The 25722-nt window shown below is 60.8% G+C and overlaps 1 protein-coding gene across 2 annotated transcripts in view; it reads right to left on the bottom strand.

Annotated features, from left to right (window-relative positions):
- HMCN2 (hemicentin 2) overlaps positions 1 to 25722 on the bottom strand; it is a 143031-nt gene that overhangs the window by 15989 nt on the left and 101320 nt on the right. For both annotated transcript variants that reach the window (XM_078436359.2, XM_078436360.2), the window contains exons 57-85: positions 25612 to 25708; positions 25188 to 25349; positions 24910 to 25023; positions 23814 to 24016; positions 23031 to 23112; positions 21333 to 21464; positions 18847 to 18990; positions 18595 to 18754; positions 18370 to 18494; positions 17718 to 17901; positions 16625 to 16722; positions 15856 to 16122; positions 15197 to 15378; positions 14647 to 14728; positions 14417 to 14553; positions 13946 to 14087; positions 13709 to 13853; positions 12616 to 12743; positions 11902 to 12058; positions 10374 to 10495; positions 9453 to 9617; positions 7771 to 7878; positions 7397 to 7531; positions 6915 to 7049; positions 6215 to 6405; positions 5147 to 5360; positions 3979 to 4113; positions 2873 to 3063; positions 1544 to 1625 (exon numbers count right to left, since the gene is read on the bottom strand). In XM_078436359.2, coding sequence (XP_078292485.2) covers positions 1544 to 1625; positions 2873 to 3063; positions 3979 to 4113; positions 5147 to 5360; positions 6215 to 6405; positions 6915 to 7049; positions 7397 to 7531; positions 7771 to 7878; positions 9453 to 9617; positions 10374 to 10495; positions 11902 to 12058; positions 12616 to 12743; positions 13709 to 13853; positions 13946 to 14087; positions 14417 to 14553; positions 14647 to 14728; positions 15197 to 15378; positions 15856 to 16122; positions 16625 to 16722; positions 17718 to 17901; positions 18370 to 18494; positions 18595 to 18754; positions 18847 to 18990; positions 21333 to 21464; positions 23031 to 23112; positions 23814 to 24016; positions 24910 to 25023; positions 25188 to 25349; positions 25612 to 25708 — 4219 coding nt within the window. The remainder of the gene's footprint in view (positions 1 to 1543; positions 1626 to 2872; positions 3064 to 3978; positions 4114 to 5146; positions 5361 to 6214; positions 6406 to 6914; positions 7050 to 7396; positions 7532 to 7770; positions 7879 to 9452; positions 9618 to 10373; positions 10496 to 11901; positions 12059 to 12615; positions 12744 to 13708; positions 13854 to 13945; positions 14088 to 14416; positions 14554 to 14646; positions 14729 to 15196; positions 15379 to 15855; positions 16123 to 16624; positions 16723 to 17717; positions 17902 to 18369; positions 18495 to 18594; positions 18755 to 18846; positions 18991 to 21332; positions 21465 to 23030; positions 23113 to 23813; positions 24017 to 24909; positions 25024 to 25187; positions 25350 to 25611; positions 25709 to 25722) is intronic.

Here is a 25722-nt window from a genome sequence, read left to right as displayed (position 1 = left end):
CTTCACGGACTGAGCCACCCAGGCGCCCCCATTTAACCATTTTTTAAGTTGTACAGTTCAGTAGCGTGGAGCACGTTCACATCACCGCCGTCCATTTCCAGGACCCTTTCGTCTTGGAAAATTGAAACTCTAGATCCATTCAACCACGTCTCCCCATTGCCACCGACCCCCGCCCCGCCGGCCGCCGCCATTCTGCTTTTCGTTTCTACGCATTTGACAACTCTGGTCACCTCACAGAACTGGAATCACACAGCGTTTGTCTTTTTGTGACCGCCCTCCTTCCCCTGACAACCTCAAGTTTCGTTCATGCACCAGGTGTCAGAATTTCCTTTTTTTTAAAGGGTGAGTAACATTCCAGGGTACGAATGGGTGAATTTTGCAGTGTATATATTGACAGAGCTGTTTTTTGTTTTTGTTTTAAAGCGATCTCTATGCCCAACATGGGGCTCGAACTCACGGCCCCAAGGTCAAGCGTCGCAGGCTCTGTTGACTGAGCCAGCCAGGCAGCCCAAGCTGTTATTTCTTTTAAAGGCAAAACCCTGGGGGTGCCTGGGTGGCTCAGTCAGTGAAGCACCTGACTCTTGATTTCGGCTCAGGTCATGATCTCACGGTTTGTGGGATGGAGCCCTGTGTCGGGCTCTGTGCTGACAGTACGGAGCCTGCTTACGGTTCCCTCTCCCTCCCCCCATCCCTCCCCCGCTCTCGCACAGGCGTTCTTCCTCCCCCTCTCTCAAAAAAAGAGCAAAACTCTGGACAGGGTAAGTTACCGGGGGCAGGGCATTGACTGGAAAGGGGATACAGATAGAAGTGTCTGGAAGCTGGCAGTAGTCTGTTTTTCTATTTTTGCTCTGGGTCACCTCGGTAGGTTCACATGATAAACATTCATTGAACTGTTCACTTCTAACATGTATTGTCCCTATGTATGTTAATCTTCAGGAAAAAGTTTTATTAAACACCTCTAGGCGGTTTCACAGCATTACTTCGAGGCTCAGACAGTGCTTTGTAATCTGCAAGCTACTTGGCAAATGCAAGAGCTGTCCCTGCGATCTTGTTGATGGTTGTGAGTTTGAATAAATGGGTCCCCCCCGGGGCCTGGCTGTCGGGTCCCTGGATATTCATTAGCCCTCACCCCGCTCCCCATTCCCCAACTGGGGAGCCATTTCATAGGACTTCAATTGTGTTTTCTGAGTAAATACTTGTAAGAGAGTTCCAAGTCCCTGGCCCTGCCTTTTTTAAGTTTGTTTATTCATTTTGAAAGAGCTGTGCGAGCAGGGGAGAGGCTGAGAGAGACAGAGAGAGAGAGAATCCCAAGCAGGCTCTGTGCTACCAGCACAGAGACAGCCGCGGGGCTCGAGCCCACAAACGGTGAGATCATGACCTGAGCTAAAATCTATAGAGCCGGACGCTTAACTGACTGAGCCGGCCAGGTGCCCCTCTGCCCTCCGTTCTTGTCAGACAGCCGGGGACACGCGCCAGGCGCCCACTCTGCACTGTCCCCCCCCGCCGGGGCCCAGGGGAGGGGGAGGGGGAGGCCGAGACTCACTCTGCAGCACGAGGGTCACCACTTTCTCCACTGCGCCCATCTCATTCTCCGCCAGGCACTGGTACCGACCCGCGTCGTCCATCTGCAGGTGGGGTGGGGGGAGAGCAGGTGTTCAGGGGAGCAGGAGGAAGGGGACCGTGCACAGTGAAGGATCATCACTCCGTGGCATGTTACTGAAAACCAGGGGTCTGTGGTGAAGCAAGTCTGGGAAACACGGAGTCGAGACGACACCCCGCTTCTGGCCGCAGGATTCCTCGGGGCTCTTATGGTGCTGGAGTGCAGCGAGCCTTCCAGAAGGGAGATGGTTTGCAGTGTTTCCCCGGCTTAGTGAGAGGGAAGCTTTTCCCATGGGGCACGCACCACCCTGGCCACTGGGGAAACTCAGGAAGAACAAGGCTCGGCTTCACCTCTGAATGGCAGCTGGGGGACGGGCTAAGGCCGCCGTCTACACCCGGGAGGTGATGGCCTGGATGCTGCACCCAAGGAGACTGCCGGGACAGCCCAGCATGCAGGTAAGAGTGGAGATTTGGGGGTCAGATCGGGATGGGGCCGAACCCTGGCTCCGCTGCTGACCACACCCGACTCGTGACCAGTACGCCGTGTCTTTGGAGCGAATCATCTCCCCGTCGCCAAATGCGGATTGTAACCGCTGAGAGCGGCGGAAGCATTACAGGAAATCATGCTCGTCGAAGCCAAAGTACCTGCCAGTGCCTGGCCTGTGGTAGACTCTCGGGTCACCTTAGCGGGCAAGATCGAGGGCCCCTAAGAAGAGCCTGACAGGACGGGATTGTGGATTCTGCATGATCACCGGGACCCGGGACACAGGAGGGGAGGTGAACGGGTCTGGCCTGAGACCCAAGGCTTTGTAAACAGCACGGAGCAGGGGTCAGGAGAGCTGGGATGGGGTCCTGCCTTGGGAACTTAACTGTTGTGGGCCTCTCTGAGCCTCAGTGTCTTTATCTGTAAAATGGGGCACTCTTACTGGTCTCTTCTGCCCCATGAGGTGGTTAATAATATTTATTGGCATGACCCGGGGGCCAGTCACTCTTGAATACCGGTGTGGGTCATCTCGCTGATTTCTTACTGCAAACCTATAAGCTAGAAACAACCGGTAGCCCCGCTGAATGGCTGGGGTGACTGAGGCACAGAGAAAAGTCACTGGCTGGAGGGCACTCTAGTTTGTTGGGGTGGAGAATCTGGGAGGTGGGCAGGACAGTGCTTTGCAGACTGTAGAGGACGGTGGCCAACACTAAGAACCCTCCCAAGCCATCACAAAAGGCTGCAGTTGTCCTGGGTGGCCCCGCCCCGAGGCACCAGGTCCTTCCTTGCCTCTGTCCTGTGGATGGTCAGCGAGCCGTTCTGCAGCCGGTGCCGGAGACGGCTGCCCCGGAGCGGAAGGCCGTCTTTGATCCAGCGGATGTCGGGCGCAGGGGCTCCACGGACCATGCAGTCCAGCTGGACGCTGCTCCCCACGGGCTCCACCAGGTAGGAGAAGGCCTCCCCTTGCAGGACAGGAGCTTCTGCTCGAGGTGACATCAGACAAGGGGTCAGAAAGGTTCCCTCAAGGCTCAGCCTCCCATAAGACAACTTCCGTGGCACGGGTCAAACGAAACAGACTGCCGGGAACGCCGATTTGAAACCGAGTGGGAACAGTGCCGTGATCGATTGGTGATGCCTGAGACGGGCCCAGGAATGGCAGGCAGTGCGAGGAGTGTCATATGCTTGCCCGCCTGGATGGATTATCCCAGCTGCAGGGTACCTGCCGGGGACTTTGGAAAACAAGGACTACCTAGCCACTGGGACACCTCGGTTGGACACAGCAACACTAAGACGCCCCTGATCCTCACTTCGTGCAAGCGAATCCTAAACCACTCTCGGATGCCCCGTGTCAGTTTTCCATGCTTGCTGGTTTCCTGAGATCGAAACCGGCCGCGGCCGTGTCCCTGTGCCTTGGGTGGCTCGTTCCCTTCCATCAAGCCCTCCCATCCTGAAATCAAGCAAACTAGGTCATGGCATCTCGGAGGGTCAGCATGCTGCTCTTGACCAAGCAGGGCCCTGGGGGACAACTGGTAGGCTGGCCAGTTTCAGGCGTTTTTCTGCCAGGACACCTTGGTCCCCGTGCCCTCCTTCTACACTGGCACCGTGCAGCTGATGGCAGTGTAGGCCAGCGGGTCAGATCTCATTCTACCCGCGGCCAAGTCATCTGGGGAGCCGAGAAAAATACTGATGCTGGGGCCTCACCCCAGGGAGGCTGGTTTTGAGAGTCAGGGCTGGCACCTGGGCCTCTCAGCATTTTACAAAGTCCCCCAGGGCACCCCAAGCCACCGTCAGGGCGGAGGGTTACTAGTTCAGAGGCCAGGAGATTGATTTCTTAGAAAAACTAACAGATTGGGTCTAGTGGAGGTCTCAAGAAATCCACACGGCTCACTCCCTACCCTTCACGTGGACGAAGCTGACGGCCTGCACGCGGCCCACTCTGTTCTCGGCCCAGCAGACGTAGGTCCCGCTGTCCTCTCTGGTGACTGCCACCCGCTGCAGCGTGCTGCCCCCGTCCTGTTCGGACACCCCCTCTGGTGGAAAAAGAGATGCCCCAGAGGGTTCTGAGCCCAGGGTTCCAGGGACCTCCTGCCCCAAATACTTAACCCGGGCCGGGCACCCAGCAGGTGTTTGACAAAGACACAGAAAACAGGTGTCTCTTCCCGAGGGTGGAAGGCTGACCACGTCAGGCCCTTCACGGCAGGCCCAGGCCATGTTAGAGGATGCGGTTGAAGGACCAGCCTTCCGCAACTTTCAGGTCCACACCGCGAGCTTGCTGCGGGGCTGAGGGTAGGTCTTTGGGGGCCTATTAATCTGCACTTCCTGCATTAAACCAGTTGGCCCTCAGCACCCCTCTTATCTCCATTTTGAGACGAGGCAGCTGGGCTCAGAGAGGCTGAATCACTCCCCCAAACGCCCACCCCAGGAGCTGGTGGGGTCAGGGCGACGCCTTCTTTACAGGTGCACGGAGGCAAGCTTCCGCGCCCGGCTTCCGGTTTAGGAGCGCCTGAAAACACCATCTTAAAAAGTTTTGTATTTTATTTTTTAAAAGTAGGCTCCACGCCCAACCAGGGGCTTGAACTCACATCCCTGAGATCAAGAGTCACACGCTCCTCCGACTGAGCCAGCCAGGCGCCCCTGAAAATATCATTTTGCGGTGGAGGGGACTCAGCCATTCGCCAGTTCGGCAGACGTTCATCGAACACCCACTCCAGACCCTGTGCCCTGTGCGGGCCCCGTGCCTCCCTCAACATCACCTGGGGACCAGGAAAGGGGTCTGCCGAGGGGCCCAGCAGTGCTGGGGTGTGACACGTGCTCCCTCCCGGGCCCTGAGGTCTCTGGGGCTGAGTCTTTTCTGCAGGTGGCTTCTTGTCAGGTCTGACATGTGACTGGTCACATATGGCCACACCTGTGTTTGCTCGGTGCCCCCCCGCAGAGGGCCAAGTCTGGAGACCCAGCACCCACCAGGCTGACGGACACCCTCTTCCTCTCTACTAAGCGGGGTCTCCCCACCTGTCGGCCCTCCTCCCAGGAGACCCCCACCACCCGCTCCCAATAGGCCCAGACCCGTGACAGGTCGGTCGTTGACGGTCCAGCCGATGCGGGGGGTCGGGCTGCCCCGGGCCGCACAGCGAAGCCACAGCCTGTCCCCGACGCGCAGGCTGCGGTCCCCGGGCAGGATGGTGAAGACGGGCAGTGCCAGGATGGTGAGATGAACACGGTGGCGGGCGCGGCCCGCCGTGTTCTCGGCCACACACGTGTAGGTTCCAGCATCCTGGCCCTGCGGGCAGAGGAGGGGTCGGCCTGAGAACTGCCCCCACCCCCAGCTCCTAGGGACCCATTCTCCCCGAGGTCCCCTCGGAGCGTGCAGCCCAGAGAGGTGAAGTGCTTTGCTCAAGGTCACACAGCTGCAGTAAACGGCTCCCTTTCACCACCGCCCCATGGCCCCCCTTACAGCCTTCATGAGACTCCGCGAAGGTCACCCGCACCCGCTCATCCGTGCTCCCATCATCCCTGAGGTCCTGTGTTTGCTGCCCTTTGTACAGAGGGCTCAGCCAAGCTCTGAGAAGTTCCACGGTGCTCTCCGGCACAGCTAGCTCACTCACCACTGTCCGAGGACCTTGTGACCCTGCCCTGCAGCAGGTGTGTGCCCTGAGCAACCACCCCCCCCCCCCCACCCCGGCTGGAGAGGCGCCCATTTGTAACTGTGGAACCCGAGTGCTGTCTGAGAAGGTGGTCGGGGCTCCCACCCACGCCCCTGGCTCAGGTCAACAACAACGCGTGGTTGAGGACAACCAGTCTGGGGACACAAAGTCAGCTCTGTGTCCCGCCCCCCCCCCCCCCCCCCCCCCATCCAGGGCTCCTTCTCTCCCTCAGGCATTAGCCACTGAGGTCCAGGTTCGAATCTTGGTTCTGCCTCTCGGCAACGGCGTGCCTCGGAAAAACTGGATACGCTCTGAGCCTCAGTTTCTTCATCTGCACTTGGGGATTATGATACCTATTTCCCCAGATTGCTGGGATTAGAAGCTGCATAGCGCTCAGCACGGGGCATGACAAACGGGGTGCACGGCCGGCGTTTTCCGCTCCTGCCGTTACCATTAGACCCCTCGGTGCTACACAGGGAGGGAGCCACACCTCCAAGTTCTTCACCAGCAGCTCCCCAGAAGGCTGGATGGTGAACTTCCCCTCGGCCCCGGACACAGGCTGGCCGTCTTTTTCCCAGGTGAAGGTAGGCTCAGGACTGCCGCTGGCCCGGCAGGGCAAGAGGACGTGGGAGCCTTCGGTGGTGGACAGGTCAGGGAGGCCAGTCTTGATCACGGGCGGGACTGTGGGGGGAGAGAGAGGTCCGCTTGGGGGTGAGGGCGGGCTGCCCCCGCTCCAGCGCCCTGGGCAGTTGGCGTGCCCCTCGCCCCTTCCTCCACCGACCCTGTCACAGGCCACGGCCCATGGTCTGGACCATTTGGGGACTGCTGAGTTTGGTGAAGCTGTGACGGGGTGATCCCAGCGCGCGCACACACACACACACACACACGCACGCACGCACGCACACACAATGACTAAAGGGACAGAAATGGCTATGGTTGCCGGAGCGCCGAAACGAGTGAGGGAGGCCCAGACCACTGGCTCAGCAAAGGTCAGAGGAGGCAGAGGGACCCGAGGCACTGTCTAAAGGCAGACCTTGGGCACAAAACGGGAGAAGGCGTTTTTTTCCCCTCACTTCCTTCTCGAGCACAAGCCAGGTTGGCACGGGGGAGGATGCAGGGACCTGTCCTGCCCGGGACGCCAAAGCCCCTAGCTCGCCGGGGTCCACCTCAGCCCCCTTCCCTGGGCCCACCTTGCACCACCAGCCGTGTTTTCCCGATAGCACTGCCTGCGCTGTTCTGGGCAATGCAAAAATAGTTCCCGGAATCCTCCGGGCTGGCGTGGATAATCCGAAGCTGTCCACCGGGTAGGACCTGCGTACTCGCTCCTGGATTTGTGGGGGGGGGGGGGGGGGAATCGGGGGTTGGTGGCTGAGCCAGCAGGACCACCGAGGAGAGCAGGAGGGCCGTGTGGACTGTTCTGTTTGAGCGGGTAGCAAGTGACTCGTTGTGGTCACAGGGTGATGGGGGCGGACAGAGACCCGGAGTCCAGCCGGCTTGCCCCGCTCCCCAGCCTCCCAAGTCAGCCACCGAGTGCTCCAGCAGAGTCTCAAGCTCTGGCTGGTGAGCAGACACAAGCTGGCAGGAGGGAAAGGCGGGCCAGGGCTTTCTGGGAGCAGGCGGGAGGATCCCGGGCCCGGATGATTCTTCCCTTCCCGGTGCTGGGGAGACTCACCTGCGGGAATGCTGAGCCCCTCCTTCTGCCAGGTGATGCTCGGCTGGGGGATGCCCGAAGCCACACAGGAAAGCAGTACCTCCTCGGCCACCAGTGCCCGGACCACGCTGGGCAGAGGCTTCACCACGGGGGAGGCTGCAAGGGAACGGGGGCCACAGAGGTCCCTGGGGATGCCTTCAGAGAGAGAAGCCTCTAAAAGGACCAGGGGATTCCCGAAGTCTTGGCACTGGAGGACAGAGGCGGGCTGAGGTTTTTCTCCCACAGAATCCCATCAGGGAGGCAGAGCAGAGAGGCAGGTCGGGGCGCCTGGAACCCGGGCCCCCCGCACCCCCGCCCGCCTGCCTCTAGCTCTCCACCTGCTGGGGGGCCCTTACCTTGCACAGCGAGGACCACGTGCTTGTGGGCCACGCCCGCAGAGTTGCGGGCCGTGCAGGTGTAGCGGCCAGCGTGGACGGGGAGGGCCTGCCCGATCTCCAGGGCACCTGTGGGTGGCAACGGGGCCCGTGGAGAGGGGCGAGGGGACTCAGGACGGACGTCCCTAGCGACGGCTGGCAGGGCTCTTACATCCCTCCCACCCGGGTGTCTCTCTATTGCTGGCCAATCGACCTGCCTCCCTGCCCGTTTGTAAGCAGCACCGGAAAACCCGGGTTCCGGGCCTGCCTACGCTCCCTGTCTGGAGCATAGCGGTGGGCAAGTCCCTTCCGCTCTAGGGGCCTCAGTTTCCCCACGTGCACAGTGAGGAATCAGACAGGATGGTCTCTCGAAGCTGCAGGCTATGATGTTCCAGGACCTGCTGCTGCCCTGCCTAGAGTCCCTGGCCCACCAGTAGTTCCTTAGACCCTCACCCTGCTACCCGTGCCGTGTTCTGCTCAAAAACTTGCCTCCTCCGGGCAGCCTCCCCAGATGACTGCTTTATCCGTCCTCTCTTTACCTTTTCTTTCTTAGTCTTGGCTGCTCAATGAGCACCGTCTGAACCTTCCTGGACCACCCCAGCCCCAGATAGAACCAGAAGCTCAGCTTCTTGTACATGACGGGCTTCCCCGTAACTGCTGGTCAGAAGAAAGGGTTCTACTTCTTCAGAAGAGTTTGAAAACCGTAGATCTGGCCAGCGGTGCTCAGAGTTCACGAGTTCACCAGCTAACCAACTAACAAATAAATGCCATTTGGAGAACCCCCATAAAGTTGCCAACTTTTAACTTTGACGAGCAAAGACGTTTCCAAATCACCCATCTACTATCACCTTGATCTCATAGAAGAAAGGAACTTCCAACACTAAAATAGCAGGAAAAGCATAATTGCAGGGAGCCTGGGTGGCTCGGTTGGTTGAGCGCCTGACACCTGATTTCAGCTCAGGTGGTGATCTCAAGGTTCATGGGATCGAGCCCCGCGTCGGGCTCTGTGCTGACAGCTCGGAGCCCGGAGCCCGCTTCGGATTCTGGGTCTCCCTCTGTCTCTGCCCCTCCCCCACTCATGCTCTCTCTCTCAAAAATAAATATTAAAAAAAATTTAAAAAAGAAAAGCATGATTAAAAAAATTTTAAACATTTTTATTTATTTTTGAGAGACAGAGAGAGACACAGCATGAGCAGGGGAGGGGCAGAGACAGAGGGAGACACAGAATCCGAAGCAGGCTCCGGGCTCCGAGCTGTCAGCACAGAGCCCGATGTGGAGCTCGAACCCACCTGCTGTGAGATCGTGACCTGGGCCGAAGTCGGATGCTTAACCGACTGAGCCACCCAGGCGCCCCGAAAAGCGTAATTTCAGAATAAAGGAAAATCCTTCCAATGAGCTCAAACCCGCTTTACGGAAACTCTCACGTAGCTATTATTTTCCTCACTTTGCCACGGAGCGGCACTGATCTGTCAACTATCATCAGAGAACCACTGACAAATATCAACGCGCTAGTGCGTTGAGTGGGGATACTAAGGCCCAGAGAGGGTGAGGGGTTCCCCGAGGTCACACAGCAGGGAGTGGCAGAATCAGACCGGGTCTCTCCACTGCTTTCACACCCTCGGCCTGACGCCCCGTCTCCACCCTCACGGCTCACCCCTACTTACCGGAAGATGTGACACGATAGCCACTCCCCCGCATCCCCAGCTGGGCGCCTGCCTTGCTCCAGGACACGACCGGGGCCGGGACGCCCGTGCTGTGGCACGTGAGGACCACGGGTGCCATCTTGGTCACGGTGAAGTCTGTCTGGTCGTCAGCAATGGTAGGGGGCACTACGATGTAAGACAAGGCTTGAGGCCCCGCTGAGGTCCACTGGGGGAACACGTAGTCATGGGGCCAGGTGAATGACAACTATCAACAGAGACTAAGACACAGGTGACATCAGTGATAAAGGGCCGGGGGGGGGGGGGGGCCACAGAGAGAGGTCACATTCACCCGCTTGGGAGGTATTTTTTTTGCTGGGCTTTGGGGGACAGTTACGAACTGCTTTCTGTAGGGGTGCCGGCTAGGCATCTCCGGAGGGTTTTACAAGAGAAGGGAGCTTCGTGGGAGCTCAGAGTTGGGGACACCACATGAGGCCTCCAGGGGAAGTGGCATTTAACCTGAGACCCGAAGGAAGAGCAGGATTGGCTGGGTGAAGGGCAGAGGGAACAGCATATACAAAGGCCCTGAGGTGAGGAACCAAAAGCTAAGCAGCATGACTGGATCCCAGAGCGAGGCAGGCACTGGGTGAGCTGAACTTCAGGTGGCTGGGCCAGCATGCACGGGACACTGTGGGCCCAGGTGACACCCTGCATTCTATCCTGAGAGCCGTGGGCAGCCGTGGAGAGAGGAATTTTAACCAGGGCGATGGCAAGGTCAGATCTGGGTTCAGAACATTCTGGATTGGGGAGAGGCCTCTCCCGAGAGCTCCTAAGTGCCACGAACAGTGCTGGGGCCAGGGTTGCGTCAGCGTGGGTACGTGGGATCAGGAGACGTGCACGCTGTGCCTGTCCTGTTTTCTTCCTCCTCCCTCTGCTCCAACTCACCATGAACGGTCACCTGGTAATGCCTGCGGGCCTCGCCCACCTCATTGCTCACCACGCACTCAAACTGGGCTGAGTCCTGGGGGCTGGGAGCTGCCAGGAGCAGGGCGTTGGAGGGCAGGAGCCTGGGACGGACAGACAGACAGATGACCGCTAACCAGCCGGCCTGGCTGACCCGAGCTCAGCCTGTGCAGCAATCTGGATGCAGGGGACTGGGGTGGCGGCGGGGGGGGGGGGTCTCCTGACTAATTTCCCCTCTGGTGTCTGGTCCCCAGCCCCGAATGTAGAAGTTTCTTCTAGAAGTTTCTACGCTTACAGGTCTGGCAGTTGAGCTCGTGGGCAAGTTTAATTGTTACCCCCGTGGTTCTCTATGTCCCTGCACGCTTTCTGTAATCACCAGATCGGACACCTTCCATAATAGCGACGGTACCCAAGTCCTTGATTGGAACAGCTCGGGTCTGTTGAGCACGTGCTTTAAATTTTTCTTTTTAAACGTTTAGTTATTTTTGAGAGAGCCAGAGACAGAGTACAAGCCGGGGATGGGGAGAGAGAGAGAGAGGGAGACCCAGAATCCGAAGTAGGCTCCAGGCTCTGAACTGTCAGCACAGAGCCCGACGTGGGGCTTGAACCCACAAACCGTGACATCACGACCTGAGCTGAAGTTGGCCACTTCACTGACTGAGCCACCCAGGCGCCCCTGCTTTAGACAGAAGCTCCGTGTCGGCCTGGCACCCGACACAAGAAATATTTGGCGAATTAGTGAACTGACTCCTTTAACGTGCCCAGGGATCATTCCATGGTCAGCTGCACATAAGAAACTGGGAGACGAGGATCCAGGCTCAGCCAAACTCAGGCCTCCACGTATGGATATCGATCGTTGTTAGACCACAGTGGCTGGGATGGTTTTCAGAGCCATTCCTTTCTGTTTGGCTCTATGTCCCAAATGCCCCTACCCCCTATCAGGCATCTCAGTATAAAGACGCTCCTAGACCCCTGAGGTCAGGATATAGATCCTGGTGCTGGCTTTGTTGAGACCCTGAACACATCCCTGTCTCATTTCTTTCTTTCCTTTCTTTTCTTCCCTTTTCTTTCTTTCTTCCTTTCTTTCTTTCTTTCTTTGTTTCTTTCTTTCTTTGTTTCTTTCTTTCTTTGTTTCTTTCTTTCTTTGTTTCTTTCTTTCTTTTTTTCTTTCTTTCCTTCCTTCCTTCCTTCCTTCCTCTCTCTCTTTCTTTTCTTAATGTTTACTTATTTTGAGAGAGAGAGAGACAGAGTATGAGTCAGACATGGGCAGAGAGAAAGGGAGACAGAGAATCGGAAGCAGGCTCCAGGCTCGGAGCTGCCAGCACAGAGCCCGACGCGGGGCTTGAACTCACAGACTGTGAGATCACAACCTGAGCTGAAGTTGGAGGCTTAACTGAATAAGCCACCCCACCCCTGCCTCGTGTCTGACCCTGCTCCCCACCGTGGGATGGGCACACTGTCCCCCCACCCGGAGCACCTCGTGAGGCTACCCAGAGGCCCCGCTCAGTACCGGTAGGTTCCCTGCTGCAGGTGGAAATCCAGCTTCTGTCCGTCCTTCCACCAGACCACCCGGGGCTTGGGGGAGCCGCTGGCCTCACAGGGCAGTGAGGCAGGGGTGTGGGCAATCAAGGTCAGGTTGGAGGGGCTGGGGGCGATGGCAGGAGGCTCTGGGGAGAGAGTAGTCATCAGGAGACAAGGGTCTAGGATGCGGGCAGGGGAGAGGCAGGAGACACTCCGCAGGAATCTTCCAACAGGCACCCCAAATCTGGGGTGATGGAACCTTTGCTCTCCAAGGCTGGCGGCTCCCTAGCCACCTCTCCCTGAATGCAGATTTCGGGGTTCTACTCAGCCCTGCCGGAGGCCAGCGCCCAGAAGAGCGGCCGCCACCAAGGTGATCCATTGGAGCGGGAAAAGCAGATTAGCGCGTCTGGTGCGGTGACTCTGAATCTTATCCTTTCAAATGTCTTTTATCTGTGCATGTTTCATCACTTGCTTGATACAATGGTATGGGAGCAAATATCCGTACGATATTGATGAAATCAATACGCATCTTTGGCGCGTGCATGTTCAAAAGTTTTGCCAGTAGGCTTCATGGTCAAAAACATGTAGAGCTCATTGCTCTTGGCTCCTGACAGCAAGGATAAACCCAAAAACTAAGCAGGACCCGGCCCAGACTGGGGGTGCAGGATGAAGGCCAGGAACATTCCTCCCCTCGTCCACCTACCAAAGACCTGGAGGTCACGGCCTTGCCGATCTGAGCCTGCAGAGTTGGATGCAAAGCAGAGGTAGTGGCCAGCGTCCTGGGCAAGGACTGGCTGGATCCTCAGGGAACCTTCAGGAAGAAGCTGCAACCTGGAGTGGAGGAAGGGGGTTGCCATGGAGACCAGCAGACTAGGGAGGCCCTTTGAGGGGTTGGACCCCGGGAGTGTCTCCAGCAAGACCCTTCCCTCTGCTCCTGGCTTTCCCAGTAAGAAGGTGCTAACTCTGGAGTCCTGCATCCATGAGGCCAAGGTCAGAGGAGGTCACAGCCATGGGCAGCTCCCCACATCCCAACCCAGCATCGGGGCGGGCAGGGGGTAGGGGGGGCTCCTATGCTCGCACCTGGGCCTAGCTCCTCTCTGGGAGTCAGCAGCATCCAGAAAACACCCTTTCCGCGCCTGTCCCCCGGATCTGAGAACTGCCCCGCCCCCAGGCCTTGTCTGTACTAGGTAGCCCCGCCCCCCAGGCCTTGTCTGGACTGGGTAGCCCCGCCCCCAGGCCTTGTCTGTAATGGGTAGCCCCGCCCCCAGGCCCTGTCTGCACTGGATAGCCCCGCCCCCAGCCACAGTCAGTTGGACAAGGGATAGACACGTCATTCAGGCTGGACCAATGGAATGCTCTGCCCTGGAAATGGGGGTCCTCGGGTAGTTTTCCAGGCTCTGCAGGTTGCATGAACTGAGAAACTCTAACTCGGCGGCAGGGGGAGCCCGGGGAGGGGTTGGGGGCTGTCTCTGCCATGTTCACAGAGAAAGAAGGTGTAGAAAATTGGTCTGAGAGAGAGACGGGGATGGGCGGGGGCGGGGGCGGGGGGGGGGGGGCATGCAACACACACAGAAACAGACATTAGCAACCAAGAGTCGAAACCAGACAGACAGGCAGCCAGCCAGCCACCTGGGATTTTTGACACCCTCGATGCCCTGGACATGCCTGTCCCCTTGGCTTCGGAGGAGACCCGTGCGCTGGCAATACAGCCACCTTTCTGCTCCAAGTGCCCAGGCGGTTGCTGTTTATAAACACCCCCCCCCTCCCCCCCGAGACCCTCCCCTCCCAGTTCCCACCTGGGGCTCTCAGGATCCAAGGGGGCCCCGTCCTTCCGCCAGCTCACGAAGGGTGGGGGAGCGCCGTCCACCCGGCAGGGCAGCACGGCCGTCTGGTTCACGGAGGCGTTCACTGCGGGCGGTCCTGGCTGGATGGTGGGCACCACTGGGGGGGGGGGGCGGGGCACAGAGCGAGTGGGTGCTGGGAGCCTGCGGCCCTCGGGAGGGTCAGCGCGCGGCGGGGTGAGGCCCACTCACTGTGGATCTCCACGCGGAAGGCCACGCTGGTGCTGCCCGCGGCGTTGCGGGCCGTGCAGCTGTAGTTGCCCCCGTCGGCCGTGCTCAGGGCCCGCAGCTGGAGGAACCTTCCCTGTTCTGGGAACTGGGTGTGGGCGTCCGCCTATAGGGTCCCCAGGGTGGAGAGACCCTCCTTAGCACCGGGCCAGGCTGGGCCAGGCACCAGGCAGGGAGGAAACAGGTTCGTGAGGGCGGGGGTGGCGTGGGGGGGGGGGGGGGAGGGGGCAGGTAGGGAATGAGCCTCCTGCCCTCGGGCTCTGCCTACTGGGGATGTCGCAGAAGGGACTCATGCTCGCAGAAGACTTGCAAGCTTCGGTTCCCATTTCAGGGGAGAGCACAGAGAACCTCAGTAACTAGCCCCGGGTCACCCGGCCTGGTCAGGGGCCGGGGCCGGAGGGCCACAGAAGGTGGTGGCCCCTGCCTGGCACCCACCTGCAGCAGGATGCCATCTCGGTGCCATTCAATCTCGGGTGCTGGCTCCGCCTCCACCGAGCACTCCAGAACCAGCTGCCCGGGAGCCAGGCCGACCACAGAGCGGGGGCCTCGGGGCCCTATAACGTGCGGGGGGCCTGGGTGGGCAGCAGAGAGGGCATGAGAGACGGACTCGCCCCTGCGGGTCCCATCCCGCCTGCCTCTCCGGCCGCCACCCTGGCACGCCCTACCTTGAACCCTGACCCGGAAGCTCTTCTCCGCTTGGCCGGCGGGGCTCTGGGCCAGGCACGTGTACAGCCCAGCATCGCCCACCTATGGATGGACCAGGGTTAGCAGCTGCCTCTGGCCCCAGCCTGCCCACCTCCTGATCTGGTCTCCTTCCTACACAACTCGGGCCCCACGATTCAGACTCAGGCCGGCTGAGTCTGCCACGCCCCCTTTCCCACCAGCCCCCTCCCTGGGACGTTCCTTCTCCATCTCCAGCTCACCCTTGCTTTGTGGCCAGGGTAAAGCCTGCCTCCTCCAGGAAGTGCCCCTTGACTGCACCAGCCCTCCTCTGGCCGGGCTGGGGAGTGACCCGGTTTCTGCATCAGCCTTGGCCCTGACCTGGCTGGGAGCTCTCGAGGGCATTGGCCCTGGTGGGTGACCCCCACACAAAGGAAGAGCTCAGCCTAACTGCCAAGTGCTGTGGGGTCCTTCCCTCCTCCTCTCGTCCCCTGCCCTCCCCTCCCCTCCCCTCCCCTCCGCCAGCCCCAGCCCACAGCAGTGGGGAAGCTGCACCTGTACGTCCTCTACCCGGAGCACCCTACTGCTGTCTGCAGGCCCGCTCAGGGCCTGCCCGTCCTTATGCCAGGTGATGTTGGGCGGCGGGGTGCCCTGGGCATCGCAGCGGAGCTCCAAGGGGGTGCCGGGAGTCAGCAGCAGCTCTGCGGGCTGGCCCGAGTCCTCTATGTGGGGGGGGTCTGCAAAACACCCCACCCGGGGTCAGCATGGCGGCTGCACTCAGCGCTGGGAGCTGGGGTGCATCTCCAAGCCCCCACCATCCGGACGCTGACCGCAGAAGGGGCCACCAAAGGCGGAGGGGCGGGGCGCTGTGCCAGAGGATCCTGAGAACACCAGAAACCACGGGCCCATTTGCCTGGGACAATTATTTGTGCTTTAAAGCCAGCAAGCACACGGCAGGCCCTTTGTCTCCGCTCTACAAGATTGGGGGACAGAGCTGAGGAGCAGAGCCCCAGGAGAACGAGGCCATCCAACCCCCGCGTCAAGGCCAGCGAGGCATCGGGTATGAGCCCGCCCTTCCCCCCAAACCCTGCACCCAGGCGGCCGCCCCTGGGGAGATGCACCAGGGGACGTCACCTCCCTCGCCACCTTCTCCGACGCCCCCGGGCCCAGAGACGCTGGCACGGGGCGGGGGGTGGGGGGGACAGATGACCCACCCATCACTGTCAGCTGGAAATGCCTCCTGGCTTCCCCCGCCTCGCTCACGGCCACACAGGAGTAGGTGCCCGAGTCTCCAGCTCCCGCTGTCTCCAGCTGCAGGCTGGGCCCCTGTTCAAGGCTCTGGGGCAACAAGGGCTCCCCATCCTTCATCCACGACACTAGGGGCAGAGGGCTTCCCCGGGCTTCACAGGGGAGGACCACTGAGGAGCCACGGACGACCGCCACGTCATTCTGGAACTCTACCGGCTCCAAGACAGGGGGCACTGTGGAGGGCAAGAGCGGGCACGAGTCCTCGCATGGCCCTCGCCCCTGGACCTTTGCACAGGCTGTTCTTGTATCAGTCAGAATGCCCTTCTCCTGGACTATTCCCTCTCATCTCCAGTCCTCAGTGTAGACCTCGCCTCCTCCGGGAAGCCTTCCCTGAACTCCCCAGGCCAGTCGAGGAGGCCGCTTCTGGGCTCCGGTAGCTTCCTCTCCTTCCCCTGCTGTCACTAGTTGCCTGGAATTCCGACTGCCTCTTTACAGAGCTGTTTCCTGCACTGACCCCCCCCCGGTGGCAGGGGCCTCTGCTGCTCACTGTCGCACCCCGGTGCCCAGCAAGGCCCTGGCACACCGCAGGGTCTAACGGCTGCTTGTGGCGTGAATGAATGAGCAACCGAGCAAATCAAAGACTGAGTCTCTGTGTTTGCCCACTGGGCCTGATTCTCAGGCCCAAGGCCAAGGGACACATTTATTCCACCCCCCACCCCCGCCCCCGGTCCGTACCGTGCACCTGCAAGGTGAAATTCCTGTCGGTCACACCAGCTGGGCTTGCAGCCACACAGGTAAAGACACCAGCATCTGCCAACTGCACCTGGGAAATCCTGAACCCCTCGAGAGGGGTGACGGGGGAAAGAGGGAGGGGAGGTGGCTCATGAAAACAGTCCTTGTCTTTTCCTGTCTCCCAGTGGCCTGCCTGCCAGAGAGGCAGCTCTGAAACTCACCTGAACGGGCCCAGCGTCGGCCCCAAACCCCTTCCCCGGTTCCCGGGTGCCCCCAGAATAAAGCCCCAGACTCCCTGGCCCCTGCTGCCTTCTCTGACTCACTTCACCCCGAGGCCAGATCTCCTGCTTTTCCACTCCCACCGGCTGCGCTGTCTCACCCAAGGAGACACCTGCCTGCTGGTCCCCCCCCCCCACCCCCCACAAGCCTCCCCCCATTCCTTGAATTCACGGGCACATGCCCACCTCAGGGCCTTTGAACTTGCTGCTCTAACCCTCTTCCGGTTAGGGAAGCTCCTCCCTACAGAATCCGCTCAGCTCGCTCTCTTAACTCCGCCCACCTCTGCTCAAAGGTCGCCTTATCTGAGTGCCTATCACTGACCACCCTAAAATACCAGCCTCCGCTGCTACCTCTCATTTTTTCTTTCCCCTACTTTATTCTGCAGCGTGTGTATCCCTTGTGACATTCTACCCAGTGTCCGCTCTCCTCCCCTGATAAAGCAGCTGCAGGGGCAGAGGTTTTATTTTGCTCACTGCCCAGTTCCCAGTGCCCGGAACTAAGTGTTGAAGAAGGCTCAGAAGCCTTCTTCCAGGAAGCCTTCCCTGATTTTTCCTCCACCCCAAGGCAGGCTGAACTGGAAACCACCAGATGTCATCACCTGGCTCTCTGCCTCCCTCCCTCGGCGGGGAGAACCTGAGGGCAGAGTCCTCTTTTGTCACTGGAGTTCCATTTGGGGGTGGGTCCCCATCACAGACCTCTGCGTGCTTATATGTATTATTTTTATTTGAAAACCGTCCAGATGTGCTCCGAAACCCAAGCTGCCTGGAGACGGTGTCTGGGACCAGCTGGCCCAGGGGCCGGGGGGCCTCCCCCCTACCTGAGGGTGCGGCCCGAGCTGTGGAGGCGAGTGCGTTGGGACAGCGGCAGGGGCAGCCCGTCCTTGAGCCAGCTCATGCGGATGGGCGCGGAGCCCCGGACGGGGCACGCCATGGTCACCAGCTCCCCAGGCCTGCTCACCAGGGTCCCCGAGCCCTCTGCCCACTGCTCGATGGTGGGAGGAACTGGGGGCGGGCAGAGAGGAAAAGGGGGGCGGTGAGGGCGTTGAGGAAGAGGGTCTGGGTGGGGGAGATGGGATGCTCTCGGGCAAATTCCAGAAAGCAGCAACCATCTCGTATGGGGTTCTTAGAGCCACACATCGGTGCCAGGAGAGGAAGAAACCCAGCACAGGGGGGCACGGGCTCACCCCATGGCTCTCTTCTCACCCGCCCCCCCTACTCCCCAACTCTCCCGCCGTGCCCCTGGGCGGGGAGCGCCTGTTCCTTTAGTCTCAGAAAGGATGCAGAGGCCCAGAGAGGCCGTATGGTGGCCTGGCTCACAGTGTGGACATGGCTGGCGCTGGAACCAGGTCTCCGGCATCCCGGCCCCGGCATCCCCCCTCCAGATGCCCCCGGTGGAGGCCCCACAGTGGCCGGGCCGCGGCAGCCCCGGGAGGGCAGAGCCGCCCCCCGCCTCGCCCCTCCGCTGCTCACCCAGCACGCTCACTGTGTGCAGCCTGGCGTCCTCCCCGGCCGCGTTGTGGGCCACGCAGGTGTAGGCGCCCGAGTCCTCGGCCCTCAGGCCCTTCAGCACCAGGGCACCGCCGTCCGCGTAGAACCTGCTCGGGGCCGGAGAGCCGAGAGCCGGCACGTAAGGGGCTGTGGCTGCTGCTCGCGGTGGGGGCGGGGGGACCCGGGAGGACACGGGGCGGGCCTTACCGGAGGTGGGGGCCCACGCCTTGGCCCAGCGGGCCACCGTCCTTCAGCCAGGCCACGTCGGGCGGGGGCTGCCCGTCCGCCTCACAGTCCAGCCGCACCTCCTGCCCCTCCAGGACACGGTGCTCCTGCGTGGCACCCGAGCTCCGGATCCGGGGGGCCGCTGCGGCGGGGGCTGTGGTGAGGCGGGGGCCCGCGCGGGGGCTGACGAAGGGGGAGGGACACGGGGGTGGGGGGCACAGGGCGCGGACGTACCCAGCACGGCCACCACGAAGTCCTTGCGGGCCTCGGCCTGGCTGTTCTCCGCCACGCACGTGTAGGTGCCAGCCTGGGCGGGCTGCAGGCGACTCAGCTGGAGGCGGCCCCCCCGGGAGACCACGCCATGCGCCACGCTGCTCTCTGTGGGACGGAGGGACGTGCCAGGCCCTCACCCGCACGGCCGCACCGCCCCGGGCGCCACCTACGGGGCCCCCCCCACGCAAGTCACGTGACTCCTGGAGAAGGCGCCCATCCCCCACACTCGCGGGACCCCAGGAACCCTGGCATCGCCCACCCGCTTCTGGGGCTCACAGGGAAACCGAGGCCCAGACAGGGGCAGGGTCTTTTGCTGCCTACATCACAACCTTCCTCAGCTGGGTCTCTAAGGGCCCCGTGCCCCACCCACAGCTGTCCCTACTGGCATTTCTCGCCAAGGTGCCCCATTTCCTTTAGTGTCCGAGGCCTGGCCCTCTTCCTGTGGGCCCCCAGGGCCCCCCTCCCCTCCCGCCCATCTCTACCCTGCCCGCTGTCACCCACCAGGGCTTCCAATCAGGGTAAATCAGCCACTCACTGACCACTTCCGGGCCCCGATGCAAGTCTCGCGAGGGGCTCCCCAGGGCCTCTGCTCAGGCTGCACGCACCTGTCCCCCCACTCCAGCCTGGAATGGCCCCCGTCTGTCCAGCCGCACCTCGGCCTGAAGCCTCCCCTGGCTGCCCAGCCTAGGCCGGGCCACCCTCACCCGGGTTCTCAACTGTGCGGCCAGTCTCTGGACACGAAACGTACTAAACCAACGACTGCACGTCCGGCTGTCCGCCTGGGGATCAAAGCCGAGTGAGACACGGCCCGTGGCCTCTAGGGGCTCAAAGTGCATCGGAGACAGTGAGACCCGCGGGATCCTGCACGACCAGCCCTGTGAAGCCCCCGAGGGAGCCAAGACGGGTCAGGCAGGTCTTGGGAGGGGGTGGGTCTCAGCTGAACCAAGCGGGTAAGAACCAGCCAGTAGAGGCACTGGGCGGGGTGGGGGGGGGGGCCCGGGGTGGGTATTTCCGCGAGGAAACAGCATGTGCCACGAGAGGAGGTGGAGAACGGGGCCCAGAGAGGTTCCACAACCAGGTGTAGCCCAAAGGGACAGGAGAGCATGAGCCACACGGACACTCGTCCTTAAACACTTCACAGCACATCATTCATGAGAGCCCCAAGGGGGATTCAACCCGGACGTCCACCGGCTGATGAAAAGGATAGAGCAAATATGATATAGCCCCACAGTGAATAGTCAGCCATAAAAAAGAGAGAAAAACTTGAACTTAAAAGAAAGAACGGGGCCGCCCGGGTGGCTCAGTTGGTGAAGCGTCCGACTCTTGGTTTCAGGTCATGATCGCACTGTTCGTGAGTTCGAGCCCTGCATCAGGCTCTGTGCTGACAGCATGGAGCCTGCTCGGGATTTGCTCTCTCTCTGCCTCTTCTCGCCTCTCTCTCTCTCTCTCTCTCTCCCCCTCTCGAAACAAATGAATAAACTTAAAAGAAAGAAAGAATGAAGAACTAACACCCGCTACTACATGGATGGACCCTAGAAACAGGAAGCTAAGCAGAAAAGTCAGTCGCAAAAGGTCACATAGTGCATGATTCCACTTGTGTGCAGTGTCCACAACAAGCAAACCTACAGAGACACAAAACAGGCCAGTGGCTGCCTAGGGCTGGGGTTGGGGGCAGGTCTGGGGGGGAAATGGGGTTTCCCTTTGGGTGATAAAAATGTCCTAAGATTGATCGTGGGGATGGTCGGTGAATATACTAAAAAGAATGGAATCGTAAGCTTTAAACGGATAAATTGCACAGTATGTGAATGTGGATAAAGCTGTATTTGAGGGAGGGTTGGGTGGGGGAGACAGAGAGACCGAGAAACAGAGAAAGACAAGGGACCTCCTCAGAGCTGCACTTTGAGATCCCTTCCTCCCCGCCTGGAGACGGCACTAGAGACGGGGACTGGACCAAGGACCCGTGTGGGGGCTGCTGCCCTCCCGGGGCAGGGGGACCGTGGTGGCCGGAAAGGGAAAGGCTACGGGCAGCAGAGAGCTGGCTGGCACCAGAGGCGTCTAGCAGCTGACGAAGGGAGGGCTCTGCCGACAGACCTACGGGTGGGTGAGGGGAGAGGGACGCAGGCCTGGACGGGGGGTGACCGGCAGCCGGGCCAGACGGAGCTGAGTTGCTGGGGGAAGCAGCAGCTTTGGGGGCCGACGCCAAGCCCAGGGGCAGACCGCCCGGGCCCTCAGCACCCACCCTGCACCCAACTTGTGGGAGCTGATTGGGGACACAAACGCAGGGAGCCTTTGAGCCCCCACGTGAATGGTTTTCCACACTGGGATTTCAAGGGCCGATCGGGTCGAAAGACAAACAGGGGGTGGGATGACAGGACCCCGCCGGCCTTTGATTTCACCAAGGTCGCTGCCATTGTTGTGTCATCGCTGAGAGGGCAGGATGCACTCACCAACAGGCATTCTGTCCTTCAGCCAGGTGACAGTAGGTGCAGGGACCCCGGTCACATCACAGCTCAGCACCAGGGGGCTCCCGGCCACCTGGCTCACTCTCTCTGTCCTGGGGTTCTCAAATGTTGGGGGCACTGCAGGAGAGAAGCCAGATTGCCAGGATCCTAAGATTCCGCGGCCCCCTTCCTTCTGCCCGGGCGGATTAGGGACACTCAACGGGCTCTTCCTTCTGGTTAGCAGTTGACATGTTATGCTTTGCCATCGGTAGCAATAAAGGTTGCCTCACTCACAGATGTAAACAGAACCAACAACTGCCTGCAGAGCAGAGCCCAGAGGGGTCCACTCAGCCCAAGGATGGTGTGTGCCTGGCTGTGAACAGGGCAGACATCACTAATCGATCCCAACACTCTCTCCTGCTCAGCCAGGATGGCGTCACGCGTCCCAGGCAACCGCTACCAGTGGAACAAAAATGGCTGCGCTCAGGATGAAACGTCTTTGTCCTCAGGGACCAGACGTTCCCCCCCGCTTCTCACCACTCGTCAAAGCAGCCAACGGGAGAAGGCTTGAAGCAGCAAACCTGCTGTCGATAAGTTTCAACAGCCGTATTCAATATGGCTCACGGTTGGCTCCACCTGCTACTTGCCTGGTGGGCAGGCTCCTGGCTTTGCCTTCTGGGGCGGACAGCTGATGTCCGCCCCCCCCCCACCCCCTTACCCCCCAACACGCACCTGTCCTTCCCATCTCGCCCAGCAGTTTAGCAGAGTACAGGCTCGCTCAGGTAGAACTACATTTCCCAGTCTCCCTTGCAGCCTGCTGGGGCCAGCGGCCTATGTTCCCACTGACGGGATCCAGGCAAGGGGGCAGACCCGCATCACTCGCTCAGAACAAAAATGCTTGCCCTCTGCTCCTGCTCCTTTCTGCTTCCTGTGAACTGGGACGGGATGCATGTGGACAGGGGCAGTGCCCTAAGGGGTGGGTGGCCGACAGGACGGAAAGATCCGGGGCCCCAAATTACCACTCAGTAATTTACCTACCACTTGGAAGGCCCCGAGCTCCCCCCCCCCCCACCGACCCCCAGACTAGACACTCACCTCTGGGCTTTTGCACGAGAAAGGTAAAGTTCTCTCTCGTTTAATCCACTGGGGTTTGGGGTCTCTTTGTTACACAGCTGAGCTTATATTCTAACTGATACGATACCTGATGCCAAGAAAGTCTGGCTGAGCCTTCATCCTTTAGTTCCCTAAAGCGAGCTCCCCCTTTTCCCCCAGCTTGAGCCACATCCAGTCAAATGCCATCTGTGTTCGGTCCTTGGGCTGAGGGAGCAGGCCCCCCAGGGCTCAAAATAGTGGCGACATGGCCACAGGGCTCCCACTGCCTGACTCTCTCAAGGCCGTGCTGGGCACTTTATAGATACACTCACGGCAGCCCGTCAATTGAACGCTCCCTGTCTGCCGAGTAGGCAGGTACCACTTTTCCTCCCTTCACCGGAAGATAAACCCAAGGCTCAGAGGAACCAAGGCGCCCTGCTGAGCCCCAGAGAGCAAGTCAACAACAGTCCTGGTCTTTTCAGTGCCGTATCCTGTGCCCTAAGTACGCAGGGCCACTGACTCTTTCTAGCTACTGCCCCTCCCATCCTTGGCGGCCCTGTGTGCTGCTAGGGGGGTCCCACGGCAATGCTCTCAGGCTGGTCCCCAGCTTACCCTGGACAGTGAGGACAAACGTCCGCATGGCTTCCCCCGCGGTATTGCTGACTTTACAGCTGTATAAACCTTTATCCGACACCTGGGACAAAGAGAACACGCGGTGATGGTGTGCACGGGGCCGGGAGGGGGATACCTAGGGCCCCCCCAAAACACCCAGGCCTCAGAACCTTCTGGAGAAGGGACTCCCCAAATATGCTGGTCCCGCCTGGGAAGCCAAAGAGGAGACAGGACCCGCTGGCTTTTCCCAAGAACCTCAAGAAGCAGGAGGGTTGTTGGAGGGTGAGTGCATAGGTTCCGGACCCCCACCCGCCCCTGGGCCTGCACATCAGCCAAGCCTGGAGGAAAAAGCCCCTCGCTGCGGGGGGACGGAGCTGGGCCAGGAGACGGGAGCCCAGCAAGGTTTCCCAAAGGAGCAGCAAATATCCATCCAACAAACACTTGTGAGCGTCTAATCCACACCAGGGAGGGTGGGCAGAGCAGGCTCCCAGAGGGTCGCAGCCAGGGGGGCCTGGAGAAGGCTTCTAGATCCCAGGGAAATGGAGGCAGGTGCCGGGGCACGGACGGCTCAAGGTCAGTTCAGAGCCAGCTCTGGTGCCCCGTGCTCTTCTCACGTCACCTGCCCTGCAGGCTGCTAAGCAACTTGGTGCGAGGCCCTGTAGACTAAGGAGGTGACCGTCCCTACACCCTGCCACGCAGCTGCCTGACCCTGCCTGCCTCCTGGGCTCACCAGGCCCGGGCCCCACGACCACCCACTGCTGCCCACGCCTCGGGGCCGCTCACCTGGGTGTCCTGGACCTCCAGCCTCTGCCCACCCAGCAGAGCCCGGGTGCGCTGCGTCGGGACCAGGGGCTGCCCGTCTTTAAGCCAGGTCACGGTCGGCTCAGGGAGTGAGTCGGTCTCACAGCTCAGGACTGCTCTGTCCCCAGCCCGGACCAGGATCGCATCCTGGGGGCCGCCGGGAGCCTGCCTGAAGGTGGGGGGCACTGGGAAAACAGGTGAGCGGACTGAGGCACAGCAGCCTTCCCGGTGTCCTCCCTGGTTCCAGCCAGGGGAGACAGCTGACAGAGGCCCACAGGGGTCACGCAGTGGAGCCGGCCCCAGGGAGCGGGGGGACGAGAGTCCAGGTCCTGGGAAAAGCCTCCTGCCCTCTCTGGGCCTCAGTTTCTTAGATGGGGAGATCCTCCCATGGCCTTCCTGGGCTCTTTCCTGCACGGGGCAGGCCCTGGCTGGGTCAGAGCCCCCATGGGGGTCCCCCACAGCCCACGTCCCTCCAGCAAACCAGCACGGAAGCCCCCACCCCCGGCCGTGAGCCCACGGGACCTGCCACAGGGCACACACAGTAGGTGAACACCGTGCTAATAAATCAACCGGCCCCGGGGCTAGATGGAAACCTCCAGTGAGCTCTGGGTCATGACAACTTGGGCCAGCTTCTCCCCAAGAGGAGTCTGAAGACCAGAGGCCCCGACAAAGGCCGCATGCTGAGAACCTCGGATCAATCAGGCTTGGGAAGGGCCCCTCCTGGGCCAGCCCCCCCGCGGCTGTCCTGCTGTCCCCTCCTCGACCTCGGGGCTCACGGCGTGCCGGGTAAGCACTCACAAGCCATCCTTGTGCCAACCGTCACCTTACAGACGGGAGGCCTGAGGCTCAGAGAGGGAACGCGACTTGCCCCAGATCACAGAGCAACGAAGCGCACAGGTGGGTCTCAAACGCAACGTGTCCAACTCTGCAGGCCAGGATGTTACCCACCCTGCTGCCCAGAGACGGTGCAGGGCATCCCAGGCTCCCCCCGGGGCCGGCTGCCCCCTTTCCTGGCTGTGCTCCCTCAGCGTGTGGGGCCGAGGGCTCACTGAAGGAGTGGGGGACAGGCAGGACGTACCCAGCACGCTAAGCTGCACCAGCTTCTGGTCTCGGCCGGCGGCGTTGAGGGCCTCACACAGGTACATCCCGGAGTCTGATGGCTGCGTCCTGGCCAGCTGCAGCGTGTGGGTGCCTGTGGGGGGGGGAGCCGGCCCCTCGCACCAGCAAATAGGCCCCGGGGCCCCGGCCCACAGTCCCCAAGTCCTCCCGGACTCCCGGTGTGGTTCCCAGGTTTGGGGAAGCAACTCTGACTCCCCACACAGCCTCAGGCTGGGCTCCAAGCCTCAGTTTACCCACCAGGCCGGAGGAAGATCTCTTTTCCCAGGGAGACGGCCTGGCCGTCCCGGTACCACGTGACCTCAGGGCTCGGGTGAGCATGGACGTCACAGGACAGGGAGATGCTGCTGTTGACCGTGGCAGTGACCTGCTCCAAGCTTGGGCCTGTGATTCGTGGTGGGGCTGTCCCCGCAGCCACCGGGAGAAAGAAAGACCCATGAGAGCGTGTTCGGGTGGGGGGGGGCAGGGAGCCACAGAGTGGAACACGGCCCTTCGGAGCTCCTGGCGCCTTGCCTTGGAGCATCTTTTAAGCACGGCTGTGCAGTCACGACTATTTGTCACGACTACCCCACGGATGACGACACAAGGCTCAGAGATCAGAGAGGGAGCAGCGGCCCTCCCGAGCTGGGAGCCCCCCCAGGGGCCGCTGCTCAGCCCGGCTCACCTTGTACCCTGAGGGTGAAGAGCTTCTCCGAGGAGCCCGCCGGGTTCTCCGCCACACACATGTAGCTGGCGGCATCAGCCACCTCGGCCGTGGAGACCTGCGGGCGCAGGG

The sequence above is a fragment of the Panthera onca genome, chromosome D4 (genome assembly GCF_046562875.1).
Source record: "Panthera onca isolate mPanOnc1 chromosome D4, mPanOnc1 haplotype 2, whole genome shotgun sequence".
NCBI classification, from domain to species: domain Eukaryota; kingdom Metazoa; phylum Chordata; class Mammalia; order Carnivora; family Felidae; genus Panthera; species Panthera onca.
This window is presented reverse-complemented; position numbering and strand designations above follow the sequence as displayed.